At 38.6% G+C, this 14334-nt stretch overlaps 1 protein-coding gene across 1 annotated transcript; it reads left to right on the forward strand.

Moving 5' to 3' along the window:
* Window positions 1-7405: 7405 nt before the first annotated feature.
* Window positions 7406-9973, forward strand: LOC110868948 (receptor-like protein EIX2). Its single transcript, XM_022118232.2, has one exon. The coding sequence runs from the start codon at window positions 7406-7408 to the stop codon at window positions 9971-9973; it is 2568 nt and encodes an 855-aa protein (XP_021973924.2).
* Window positions 9974-14334: the final 4361 nt, after the last annotated feature.

Consider the following 14334-nt stretch of genomic DNA (forward strand, 5'->3'; position numbering starts at 1 on the left):
CGTATAGGTCTATACGAGGCGTCTAGGTTTGCAAAAGTGTGGATTTAGGCGCAGTGGGTGTCCGGATAGGCGGAGCCTATTGAAAATCAATACTAAAATATAATATACATATTAGAAAATACAAGGTTTGATTGTATTTTCTTAAAAACTTTAGGGGAGAGGTGCATTCAGTAAAACTTAAAAAAGATAGAGTGCATTTAGCAACATCCAAAATAAAAGAGATCTAGGATATTTTCACACCTACTTTCCATAAATGAAATTGGAATTCCACAACCACAACCACAATCCAAGCTGCAAAGTCATTCCGGCCACTCTCTGCCCCTCCTCCGGTAAGTCCCTCATTCCCCACATTCTCAACTCACTAATTCTTCATTCTTTTCTCAACTCACTATTTCTGATTGAAAAATTGTTCCTTTTTTCTTTTCATTTTTGATTGAGCACAAGAGCTACGTGACTTGGGGTTTTCCTCTCAAATTCATTCTTGAGATTTGCAGCTTCTTGAACAACTCAAAATACAACTTTTCTATTTTGGTTTCCATTTTCTTTTCTCTTCTTCTTTTAGCTGTTTAAACATTTTCACATTTTAATTCCCACATAAGATGTTTTTGCTGCTGCCCACCAACTGTTTGTAGAAATGCTTGACCCATACCCACATAAATTTTCAAACTTTGGTGTTTCGGTTTCAATTGGATTTTGATTTACCAAGTTCCCATCTACTTTGTGACTCAGTTTTATCTTCATGAAAATGGAATTTTAAAGTGGAACCTTTTTGATTTTGTTATGGGGTGACGCGTTTGTGCGTTGGGTGTTTTTGAGGGTGGGCAACTTGGGGTTGCTACCCTTCCCCGTCTTGTAAAGGGTCTTTCCTTTTGCTCCCTGTGTTTGTTTTTCTTTTACCCCTAACTCCCTTCGAGTTGGCAGTTTTTTGTGTTGTTTTTCTGTTTGCGTTTGACTCGGCGCATGCCCCCCCCCCCCCCCCGCGTAGAGGTAGAAACGTCAAGACTGCTGGACTGGCGTCAGTGTGTGATAGTGGGTTAAGGGCTTGCCCCCTTAAGCATTTCCACGAATGCAAGGATGGTAAACCAGGGTCTAGTGGGTTTTTTCGCCTTCTTGAACACATGCAAAGCACCCACCTTAAAACTGAAAACAGGAAGATTTATGTGAAGGAGGCTATCACTAATAATTTGGACCTTTTTTCTGGATGTGGGGGAAGTCCTAAGGGCAGGAGGAAAATGGTTATGTGGGGAGTGCATGGTTATGCATGCCCTTAGTAGGGGGTGCAAGCATGGTGATGAGATGGTGTCTTTTGCTCCAAACTCGAGGGACGTGGATGATTTCATTGTTGGGATTAGGAAGCCATGTCAAGTGGTAGCCGACACTTTTACACTCTACCCGGAAGGGATGGTAACCGATGTTGCCCTTCTCGAGCGTGTTTTTTCACTCCGTTTTCAAATCGTTAAATGCATTCCCCCCAGTTGTCAACTGGCGTTCGCTCAGGTCTTAACGGGCGCCCTACGTAAAGTGGTGGCATCTCCAGGCTCGGTTCAGTTGCTTTTGTTGCCATGTTGTACACTGAGGGTTGTCAGGCCTTCTTCCAGGCAAGAGCAGAGATCAGGTAACAGAAAATCCCTACAGTGCAACAGCATCTTGCAGGCGCTTTCATTGTGGAAAGATGGGTCTGGTTTCACAGATCTGGTCTCTTCTCTCTTGAATAGTGGGGGGGGGATGCTGGGGTTTCTAGGAGGGATTCCGGAAGGGGCGAAGACAATAAAAATGATCCCAATATCAAGCAATGCCTGCGGAAGGTCAGGGATGGGCATTTTACGACGGCGGTTAAAGTTTTATGTTCCAGTGGGGTTGCCCCCTTTGGAGAATCGACCATGAAAGCTCTTATTGATAAACACCCTGTGGTGCCACCCCCATCATTGCCTTCCAACCCTATTGTCCAGCCCACTGTTATTGTAGCAGAGGATTGCGTACTTAAATGTATCCAATCCTTCCCTAGAGGGACATCTTGTGGCAGAGATGGGATGCGGGCCCGACACTTGTTGGACGCTATTGGTTGTGAGGGTTCGGTATGTTCCTCGGGTCTGCTCACAGCCATTACTGGAGTTGTCAACCTATGGCTTGAGGGGCTTTGCCCTAAGGTGTTGGCCGAGTTTGTGGCCTCAGCCCCCCTCACCCCCTTATTGAAACCTGATAATGGTATTAGGCCTATCGCCGTGGGGGGCATCCGGCGTAGGTTGGTCTCTAAGGTGGCTATGAAAAAGGTTGGAAAAGACATGGCCCAGTATTTGGGGGATTTTCAATTCGGGGTTGGTACACCAAATGGGGCGGAGGCGGTGCTTCATAGTGCGAACAGATTCCTGAACTCTTTTCATGAAGATGGGTCCATGGCTTTGCTCACGATAGACTTCACCAATGCTTTCAACATGGTTGACTGCTCAGCGTTTCTCCAACAGGTCCACCAACGTTGTCCATCTATCTATCGGTGGGTCCAGTTCCTGTACGCCCAACCCGCTAGGTTGTATGTTGGCAGCGATTGTATTGGGGCCACCACTGGAGTGCAACAAGGAGATCCCTTGGGGCCCCTTCTCTTCGCCCTAGCCTTACACCCACTTATTCTCCGTGTCCAGGAGCACTGTAACCTCCCCTTTCATGCTTGGTATTTGGATGATGGCACGATTATAGGTAATGCAATGGAAGTTGCTAAAGCCTTGGACATCATCAACACGGAGGGACCATCCCTAGGGCTCCATCTCAATATTAAGAAAACGGAAGTGTACTGGCCATCGTGTGACGGTCTCAAGGTTCAGGACGGCCTTTTCCCGAGAGGGATAGGCAGACCTGAGAGGGGGGTTAAACTCCTTGGGGGGCGGTTAGCCGAGATTCTGTTTTTATCGAGGAATTAGCAGGGCGGCGGGCATTGACAGCGTTTGACCTTATGAAACTCTTGCCCTGCCTCCAGGACCCCCAGTGCGAGCTTCTTCTTTTAAGGTCATGCATGGGGGTAGCTAAGTTACTGTTTGGGCCGCGGACCTGCCAACCCCACTTGATGGCCAATGTGGTATCCTTTTTTGATGATGGTCTTCGAGAGGCTATCGAAGACAATGTTGTTTGCGGGGGGTCCTACTTCGGTGACCTTCAGTGGCGTGCCGATGCGTCTGGGTGGTTTGGGCCTCCTCTCAGCTCGGGATGTTGGAGTTTATGCTTTTGTGGCGTCTAGAGCTCAGTCGTGTGTATTGCAAGACCATATCCTTCGGAACAGTGGGGTTGTTAAGCTTGACGTAGTCTACCAACAGGCCCTTGAGTACTTAAGTATCTCTCTTCCAGACTTTGATATTGGCGGTTTCTCTAATATGGACACCCCCCCCCAAAGCCACAAAAAACTTTGGCAAATGCCCTATTTGACAAAATCGCTCGAAGTCTGGGAGAAACATTCGATTTGTCTCCCCGCCAGAAGGCGGTGATTGAGTGCTTGAAAGGCCCCCATGCGCAAGATTTTTTGACTGTTATCCCGATCGAGGGGCTGGGGCAATGCATGTCGGCTGTTGAGTATAGGGCTATCCTCAAATACCGGCTAATGATCCCTATGTATTTAGAAGACGAAACCTGCCCAATTTGCCGCAAAGCCTGCATAGATAAATACGGGGAGCATACTATTCATTGTAAGGAGCTCCCTGGTTTCAAATATCGGCACGACTGTGTGAGAGATGTTTTGGGGGACATCTTGAGGAGAGCGGGGATTTCTGCCAAGAAGGAGGCCCCTGTGAATTTCCTTACAGATCTGATGGAAGGGAGATCTACATTGAGACCAGCGGATCTGCTCGTCTTTGGCTGGGCGGAGGGAAACATGCTTGTGTGGATCTAACAGGAGTCTTCCCCTTAGCTGGTTTAAGGGAAAGCGGGTTTATAGCAGGACAGGCTATAAGGAAAGCGGAATCTAAAAATGTGGATAAACACGCTAAAGCATGTGCTGATAACCAACATGCATTTGTCCCCATCGCCTTTGGCACCTTTGGCTCCCTAGCTCCAGAAGCTATCCGTTTGTTGACTAGGGTCCAAAAGGTTGTCCACAGCAGTTGCTCATCAACAGGGGGGGGGGGGCAGAGGTTTGTCTTTAATAGGTAGGGTTTGCTATTCAGAAAGGGGTAGCGGCGCAACTTGTTGCTCGCTTACCTGCGATATTGATGTAACTCGACCAGTATTTTATATAATGAAACGATATATTGATAATAATGATAACGAGTGTGATTCAGACAATTAGAAATAAGTGATAAATATTAGTTTTTTTTTAGTTTTATTGACTAATTAACGAATATCTGGATTTAGAAATAATGAAGTAAAGTAAATATAAAGTTAAATAAAAATGAATAAGTTTTATAAATAAATTAATATATATTTTTGAAAGAAATAAAAATAAAATGCATAAAAGAAGTAATAAGAAAAACAGAAACTTAAAAGAAAATGAAATAAAGTATGTTATGTTGTTTGGAGTTGGTCACGAGTCAAGACCACGGGTCCACGAAAAGAAAATGACACAGTTGCGCAGTTTCGGTTGACTTCATCAAAAAGAAATTATATCCTAGCCATATGAAGTAACCTTTTGTTATTTTTTGGGCCATATGAAGTAACCCTTTGTTATTTATTTATTTATTTATTTTTTTGCATTAAAGGTAACAATAATAATATAGTTAATTACACGTTTTATTCAAGTGACCCGGTCAACATAACAAAAAAAACGGCTTCTAAGCTTTAATTTTAATTTATCATAAACACTATTCGTATTATACGCACCTAAAATTAAGTTTAATCTTTTGTTGTCCGGCCAATGTGGGTATGGCTCAGTTGGTAAAGACATACGTCTTTTAAAGGGAATGTCTCATGTTCAAAACTGGGCAAGAAAAATTAATTTGGATTATTGGTGTAATTAAGTATATATAGTCAAAACCAACAAAAATATAATTCTGAAAATTAAAACTAAACACTTTATATTGGTTTGTAACTTTTAAACGCTTGGTATCGTAATGAAGTTTATCATATAGACGTCTGCTAATCAGATTTATGAAAAGCATTTCGTGTCACGCCTCATGTTTCCGCCAAAGGCAGGCCGGTGTGACAATTGTGGCGAAGAAGGTTCGAGTGATTCAGGGGCGAAGGATAAGAGGCGCGGGAAGCCCCCCCCCCCCCCCCCCCCCCCCGGTTCTATAGAAATTTTTGGGTATATACGTTTTCGCCCTCCCGACCGAAAAATTCAAGCTTCGCCACTGGAGTGATTCGAAGTGTTGGTTAAGAGGTGATCGTTGTGTATGTAAAAAGAAAAGAAGTCGTGTTTGAGTGATTCCAAGAAAACTATGGAAGATGGTTTTGTTTTCGATAGCCATGATGGCGGTGATACACCATTGATGAATCCAGCGATCATTACTGATCTTTGTGATAAAATAAAAGTCGTTAATATGAGCGAAGGAGTGAAATTGTGTGGGGAAGATGACGAAGCCGAAAAACATAGTTTGATGAATCAGTTTCGAAAGAAGACAATTCTGACCCACTTAAAGAACTTGATATCTCTGTGATGGAACTAAAGAGAAACATCTTAATTCATGAAGAATACCAAGAAAGGTTCAAGAAGATTTAGGTGATTGCATGGGAAGGGAAGAAAGGATACGTGAGAAAGAAGAAGATTAAGAGTACATCTAAGTGGATAAAGGAAACAATGGACTTGGTGTTGAAGTGGTAGAGACACAAGTATCAAGAAAGATGAAGGATGTGAAGATCACTGAATCAAACCTGCCAGTCACAATGAATCGTGAAATATAACACAATGTCGAGAAAAAAACACACAATGAATCGCAAAAAATACATAATGACGCAAAAAGAAAAATCTAATGCTAAATAAAAAGACATAATAGTCTAAACAAAAATTCTAGAATCTACAAGCTTAAAATCCAAAAGCCATGTCGCTAAAATGAGTTCAATCAAAGTATGTTTTGTACTTCTCCTACGAATTCCTATCTTTAAGAGCATGTGTAGTGGAAGGGGAAAATAATGCCCCCAAGTGTGGGCATTTTACGCCATGTGGCGGTCCAGTCAGCAAAGGGGCATTATTGGGCGTTTTCTAAAATGGGTGTAGTGGGGATGGGACATTATTGGGCATTATTGGGGCATTAAATAAAAAAAAGAAAAAATCTTATTGGATAGGACAAGGGGAGATGAAATCTGATTGGACAAAGACAAAGGGTGTTGGGCGTGGTTTATAAAACGCCAAAGGGGCTTTTTTTGATTTTTTGCTTAAAAAAACGCCCCATGTAATGGTGCATGGGCGTTTTCGGGCGTTTTTTTTGAATTTTTTTTAAAAAAAAACGCCCCACTACACATGGTCTAAACGTAAACTAAAAATGTATATGTTGGAGAGCTTACGGACGCTAGTACCATTAATAAACATTTATAGCAAAAATCAATGTTCGGTGGCGGAATAATTAAGCAGTATGTTATTGGGGAAGAGTAAACTTCCGTTTTGCTCCCTGTGGTTTGGTCACTTTAACGGTTTTGCCCCAGACCTTTAAAAGTAGCCATTTTACTCCCTGATGTTTTGGTTTTGTTGCCAGTTTGCTCCCTGCGGGGAGCAAAATGGAAAAACAAACAATTTGAATAGAGTTAGAGGCGGGGAGCAAACTTGCAAAAAACTGAAACATCAGGGAGTAAAATGGCTATTTTTAAAGGTTTAGAGCAAAACCGTTAAAATGACCAAACCACAGGGAGTAAAACGGAAGTTTACTCATTGGGGAATGTTTGATTGTTTTCCACAAGCTACTGTTGCAAATTGAAATTCACTACCATACTTTGTTGAAAAAATAAACTTGCTTTGGTTGCAGAAACTTGAGTCATTGCCGTTTCAATCAAGCAATTCCCATGTAGATAAATATCATATTAAAATAAAAGATGTTTATTGAACAAAAAGTCATTTGCATAGTATTGATTTATTTATTTTTTTTTTTTTTTGTGAATAGAAACGCAAAAATATTTAATTATGAAATAAAATTAACAGATGAATATATAATTTAAAGTACATTAAGAAAAAAAAATTACAAATACTTACAAAATATTTGAAAGAATCCAAACTTGAAGTTGATAGTTATTAGCGTGTTAAAAAAGAAGAAATATACAACTTCTGTTGAATAAACACCTTTTTTTCAGTATTTTTTTTATTTACATTACAATTGCATGATTAATACGGCAATGACTCAATGAGAGAATAAATTTCTGACCTGTTCTTCCAGCAACGTCCCATTCTACCATGGAAAATTTCCTGAATCCAATAATTCCATTTCTCCATGGAAGACTGGTTGTTTCTATAAATTATTAATGTTACTAATAGATATATCTTCATACACACTATATCTATATGATGTCTCCTTTTGTGTCTTTGCTGCTATGCATGTTATTTATGAGTGGCGATCTCGGGAGCTCATGCATTGAGAAGGAGAGGCAAGCTCTACTGGATGTTAAAGCCAACCTAACAGGCTTAGATGAGTCTATATATGATTGGGGGAGCAACGAAGAAAAAATGGATTGTTGCAAATGGTTGGGTGTCTTTTGTAGCAACCTCACTGGTCATGTGACTTATCTTTCAATTGGTGGTAGCGGTTCCACAGGTAAGATTAGTCCATCGTTACAACTGTTGAATCAGCTGGAATATCTTGATCTGAGTCACAATAATTTTCAGTCCAATCCTCTACCCGATTTTTTGGGTTCCCTGTCCAAGTTAGAACGTTTGCTTATGTCTAGTGCTAATCTCGGTGGGTCTATCCCTCATCAACTCGCCAATCTCTCCAACTTGCTTGTTCTTGATCTTAAGAATAATTCTTTGAGTGGGTCTATTCCTTTCTTTTTTAAAGATTTGACTTCTCTTACCTATATAGACCTCTCTAGCAATGGATTATCTGGTAATGTACCAAACAGTTTGGGTCAACTTTCTAAATTGAAATATCTTGATCTTAGTTACAATTCTTTGAATGGAAGCATACCTGACTTCATAGGATCTCCTCCCATTTGGTCTTTAGACATATCCCATAATCAGTTACATGGTAATGTACCAAATAGTTTGGGTCAGCTTTCGAATCTGGAACATCTTGATCTTAGTTATAATTCGTTGGATGGAAGCATACCTAACTTCATAGGAACTATTCCCCTTTGGCATTTAGACATGTCTAGTAATCAGTTACATGGTAGTGTACCAAACAGTTTGGGTCAGCTTTCAAATCTTACATATCTTGATTTTTCATCCAACTCCCTCGAAGGTGTTATCTCTGAAGTTCATTTTCTTAATCTCACCTCTCTAGGATATTTGGACTTGTCTTTCAATTCTTTAGCATTAGACTTAAGCTTCCATGGGATAATCCCTTCTGTTTTAGATACAATAAAACTACAATCCTGCAAGTTGGGACCTAGGTTCCCAATATGGATGAAAACTCAACGAAATTTCAAACATCTTGATATTTCCAATGCTGGAATATCAGGTAGCGTCCCTAACTGGTTTTGGGACCTACCTAGTGAATTGGAATTTCTGAACATCTCTTCAAATGGAATAGAAGGCATGATACCAAAAATGGGGGTATCATTTTTGGGCTATCCTGGAATGGATTTGAGCAACAACCATTTCGAAGGAGGCGTACCGTCATTGCCTTCTAGAGTATCTGCATTAAACCTCTCTGGAAACAAGTTCTCAGGAACAGTTTCTTTCTTGTGTAACTTTGATGGACCTTTAACTCTTCTTGACCTCTCCAACAATTCATTCTCAGGTAGCCTGCCTGGTTGTTGGATGAAATTCCAGGAAAAGTTAGTCGTTCTAAGTTTATCGAGTAACAATATATCTGGGGAAATTCCTTTTTCTTTGGGAACCTTGTCTAACCTAGAGGTATTGTATTTACGAAAAAATGCATTTGTTGGTGAAGTGCCAACGTCCTTGAGAAACTGCACTAAACTTAGGTTTGTGGATCTTGGGGAAAATAAGTTATCTGGAGTCATACCAGAATGGATAGGGGAACTTTCAAAATTATATGTTCTTGTTTTAGGATCCAATAGATTCTATGGGATGTTACCTTCCAAAGTATGTTGGTTGTATAATCTTCAAGTCCTTGACCTGTCTAATAATGGATTGTCAGCTAATATTCCTAGATGCTTTGATAACTTCACCGCTATGGCTAGAAGAAGCTTTCGAGACGATGTGATCACTAGCCATGCTTATTCATCTGCCATACCAGCTAAATGTTATTTTCTGAATGGAAATGAGTGTCCTTCTGATCCTGTTGAAGAAGCACAATTTTTAGACAATGCATGGGTTGCGTGGAAAGGAGCAAAACGGTTATTTGGAAAAAGTGGACTGAGTCTATTGAAAAGCATTGATCTTTCAAGAAACAACTTATCTGGAAAAATTCCAAATGCGATCACTGGTCTTTTTGAACTGGTTTCTTTAAATCTTTCTGTCAACAAGCTGCATGGGGAGGTCCCAAAAGATATGGGTCGGTTGAAGTCTCTTGAATCTCTTGACTTGTCTAGAAATGAGTTCTCTGGGCATATTCCGTGGAGTTTGGCACAATTAAACTTTTTGAGTTATCTTGACCTCTCTTTCAATAACTTGTCAGGAAGAATACCAATTGGTTCTCAACTCCAACGCTTCAGTTATACCTCATACAGTGGTAACCCTCAACTTTGTGGACCTCCACTTACACCAAGATGTGGGTTTCTACAAGTTGTTGAGAAGAAAGATGTCAAAGAAGAAGACGATGATTCTTGGAAATTATATTACATAGGTATGGGTGTTGGATTTGCATTTGGATTTTTAGGTATATGTGGTGCTTTAATTTTAAGCCATCGATGCAGATATTTTGTTTTTGCTTCGTTGAGTCACATGAAGGATTGGATGTATGTAATTATGGTTGTACATTTTGGCAAACTTGTAAGAAAGTTTAGGTAAACATTGTACAACTATTTCTTGTTAGAAAAACTAATGTATGAGTTGATAAACTGTGATTTCCTATGTAAGGGTATAATTACTATTACTATTACTATTATGTTTTAAGTTTGAACAACAGTTGAAAACTATCATTAATTTGGGCATATATAGACTTCGTTTGTTGTTATCTAATTGATTGTTATGATTGTAAAGTTTTTATATTAATTAAAATGTGTTTTGGAGGCCCTCGTGCGAAACTGTCGACTAGGTCAATGTTATGTTTTGGAGAATAACTAGTATTATTACCCGTGATTCACGGTAAGGGCTTAAGTTGGCTAGTTATAGGTTTTAACATTTAATATGTGGCATACCATGTTCAAACGTTCTGGAGACATACTGAAGTTGACCCAAAATATTACATGTTTGTCACACACATATTGCAGGTAAGTAGACCCAAAAAATTACATGTTTGTCACATACATATTAGTAATGTGTGGATAGCCAAAAGTGCTTTCATAAGCTGATTGAGCCTGTAACTAGATTTTCCTTTGTAGCATTTGTTGCTTTCTTCATCTGTAGAGTGTTCGTAGGTGATGGAGCTGGGTGGAATGTTGTAGGGGTTTGTGTAGTAACAACCAGATATGTATAAAGAATGTTAACCGAACAGTTCTTAAAAAAAACATAGCAACACTAAACGATGTAGTTAATATATATTTTTTTGTGTGTGGTGTTGGCGTGGCTTCAAGTTCAGCGACTGTTGTGTCAAGGACTTGGTTCATAACTAATTGCGTGGAATCTGATGGGATGCTGAAACGGACTTCGAATACTCTTCTTTGCTCTCTTAAGGCTTGGATTGGATTCGGTATCGTATCTTTCTATGTGTATTCAGAAATCAATTTTGGACAACAATTTTCACAAATGATAGCATTGCAGCCTCAAAGAATATAACAACTGCAATGGTAGTGTTATCACTGAGCATTCCACCTATGCAGTACCTTGAATTAATGTAAGTTAAAAATAAAAGGAGTTAGTAATCTAAGGAACCATGTTCTATTGTTAATTTTGACAAAATAAATGAGAGCAATTGTGAGATACGTATATTTATTTGTTGCTTACAAAATAAATGAGAGCAATTAAAAATTTATTTGTTGCTTAAAAGGGGAAAATAAACAAATATTACAGGTGACAATTTTGATCTGTTTACATGGTAATGGGTCACCTAGGGTTGAGAAATTTTTAAACAGTATTCCTAAAGAGTGGAAGATGTATACTACTTTGATCAAGGAAATTTCGCTTTATGAAGATCTTACCTTAGGCCGCCAGGGGCGGAGTCCGTTATATTTTCACGGAAAATAGTATAACGCGTTATACAATCAAAGTCCCACCCCCACAACAAATGTCAACGCGTTATATTTTCACGGAATCGATTTTCCGTTATTTTTTTAACGCGTGAAGGTTTTATTTTGTGAGTGGAATTGTTGGTTGGGGGGAAATTGTTGGGTGTGGTGATGAGTGATGACCACCCCCACTAAAAAAGGTTGTGAGTGATGGAAAAATGGTCGATGACATGACGGAACTTGATTGGTGCTTGTGAGTGATAAATTCTATCACTAGTGAACCACCCCCCCTCCCCTTAGAACAAGCAGTGCAAAAATTAAAAGGATACTCTTGGAGCTTAGAAGATCAAGCCGAAGCTTATGAAAAGATGCAAGATCCTACATTATACAAAGCAAAATAAAGTGATTCAAGCGTTGGAACAGGAGTGGCTTTATAGTTTGGTGACAGTGTAACCAAAGAAGTTTCGAATCCAAATGCTTATCTAAGTTCAAGTGGAGGTTCTTCAAATGTGAGTCATGGTAGTTTGTCTACCGATGGAAATCAAAATGTTGTTACTCAAAGTTTAAATGTTCCGAGCTTGGATCCTCATTGTCTTAAATTGATTGAAGAAAACATGGGATTACTAGCCTCTTTCATGACAACTTAGGAGAATTTTGCTCTAAGAAAATTAGTTGAGAGTTCAAGTCTTGATGAAGATTTTGACCAAATAGATCAAGATGAAATGGAGGAACTTGATATTCAACTGAATATGGCTCTGTTGGTTCGCAGAGCCTAGAAGTTTTTGCAAAAGACGGGTAAGAAGCCAAAGATGAAACGCCAAAATCGAGATTAGAATATTACTCCAACAAAATCTAATCAAGGAAATCAGAGTGCTACTTCTACAAGATCAAATCAAGGAAACCAGAATTCTTCTTCTAGTGTTTCAACTACAAATGCTAATGCTAATGCGAATGATAGTACTACTTCAAATTTAACTCCATCAACTAGTAATGAATTAGTAGTAAAGAAACCTGTTTTAATCATCAAAAAGTAAAGAATACTCACATGAAGATCTAGGCTGAAAACCTGTTTTAAGCATCAAACCTTCAAAAGAGATATAAGAAACCTGCCTCTAGGGCTCTGTCGGCCCTTCTCCTCTACCTGCGTCTCCATTTGAAGAAAGGTGTCCAAAGCGGTGGTCGGCCTTCCTCCTGAGCAATGACTTATGGTAAATTGCAAAGAGAAAGCAAATCCATATCCAGATCTTTGAGAGAGAGAGAGAGAGAGAGAAGGGGAACGAAAATGAAAGGGGCTGTTGGTTTAATACAACCCAACAACTCGATTAACACATTTATCAATTGATTACTACAAGTCAACATGTTTGACATGCTATATAAATGAGTTAAAGTCAAAAGCTAAAAACAAAGTTGTGTGAGTACAATATCTCTAGCAATCATTTTGGTGTAATATGGGTTACATCATAAACATTCGCACAAGCCTTTGATGTACCAGAATAGGACTATAATAGAATTTAAAATTAGAGAACAAAGAACTAAAAAGGGTGTTTTTTAGTAATTTTCAAAGAAATAACTCATATACTACGTTTTAACAAAAAAAAAAAAAAAGAGTTAAATGCCATTTTAGTCCTTGTGGTTTGGGCCATTTTGCCAGTTTAGTCCAAAGGTTTCATTTTTAACCTGTGAGTCCAAAAAGGTTTCACAGTTGCCATTTTAGTCCATTGTGTTAACTTCATCCATTTTTTCTGTTAACGAGAAGGCCAATTTGGTCATTTTGTATGTAATTCTGTTAACTAAAAGGGCAATTCTGTCATATAAAATGACCGAATTGGCCTTCTCGTTAATAGAAAAAACGGATGAAATTAACCCAGTGGACTAAAATGGCAACAGTGAAACCTTTTTGGACCCACAGGTTAAAAATGAAACCTTTGGACTAAACTGACAAAATGGCCCAAACCACAGGAACTAAAATGGCATTTAACTCAAAAAAAAAAAAGTTTAAAAACACAGTTCGGTTCCTATACTTAACTGGATCAAAAGAAAACCAAAACCAATACAGTCTGATCCGACCCGACCTGGTTCAGTCTAGAACTAAAAACCAAATCAAAACAGTTTGGTTCCTATACTCATCAAAATAACACAAAATAAAAAAAAATTAAAAAAAAACTGAAATCATAATGTAAATAACTTAAGAACATAAAAAGATCTTGAAAATACCTTGAGAAGCTGGCGCATTTTAGCGGTGACCACCTCTTGAGTGAACCCAAATGGCTTCATTGCATCAATGGCTGCATCCATTCGAGAAGTACGAGCCTGCAACATCATTTAAATAAATATATAAATAAATGGGTAATTATCAATCAATTTATCTATCTAAAAACTCTTATAAAAACCTTAGAATAATTGTTAAAAATGATACCTTTTGTGGTCTTGTTGTTGGTGACATTTTTGTTTCAAGAAACTGTGTTTTTTGTGAGTTAATTCAAACACAAAGAGAATAAAAGCAAGAAACACACACACACACGCAAAAACAGTAACTCAAACCAAGAAACAGAGGATTAGACATGTAAAAAACCATGTGCAGCCAATAAGAAAGGAAATGTAATTTTATTTGATCGGAGCATTTCACCGGTTTCTCCATTTTCGTGTTTATAATATTTCTTCTACCGGTGAGACCACTTTTGTTACAACTTGTTTATAATCAAACAAGTTCATTAACTATAAATGGAACATTATGATCTCCTAATTTACAAAAATAAAACATTTTTTTTATTTTTATTTTTTACCACAAAAATTATCTAAAACTGAAAACCCACGTAATGCTCCAATTATTTATTAGAAATACTTTTGAATTAAAGTAAAAACATGATAATCTATGGAGTTTGAGTAGGGATAGGAAATAAAAACAGAATTGTTTGTAAAAGTAGTTGTGTTGAGATAAAAGATGAGAGATAAAAGCTAAATATTTAGCCAAAAAAAATTTTAGGACATGCTAATACTTTAAAAAAGTTTTCCACCAAATTCTCAGTTATACACATGGCACACAAA

Source organism: Helianthus annuus, chromosome 7 (assembly GCF_002127325.2).
Source record: "Helianthus annuus cultivar XRQ/B chromosome 7, HanXRQr2.0-SUNRISE, whole genome shotgun sequence".
NCBI classification, from domain to species: Eukaryota; Viridiplantae; Streptophyta; class Magnoliopsida; order Asterales; family Asteraceae; genus Helianthus; species Helianthus annuus.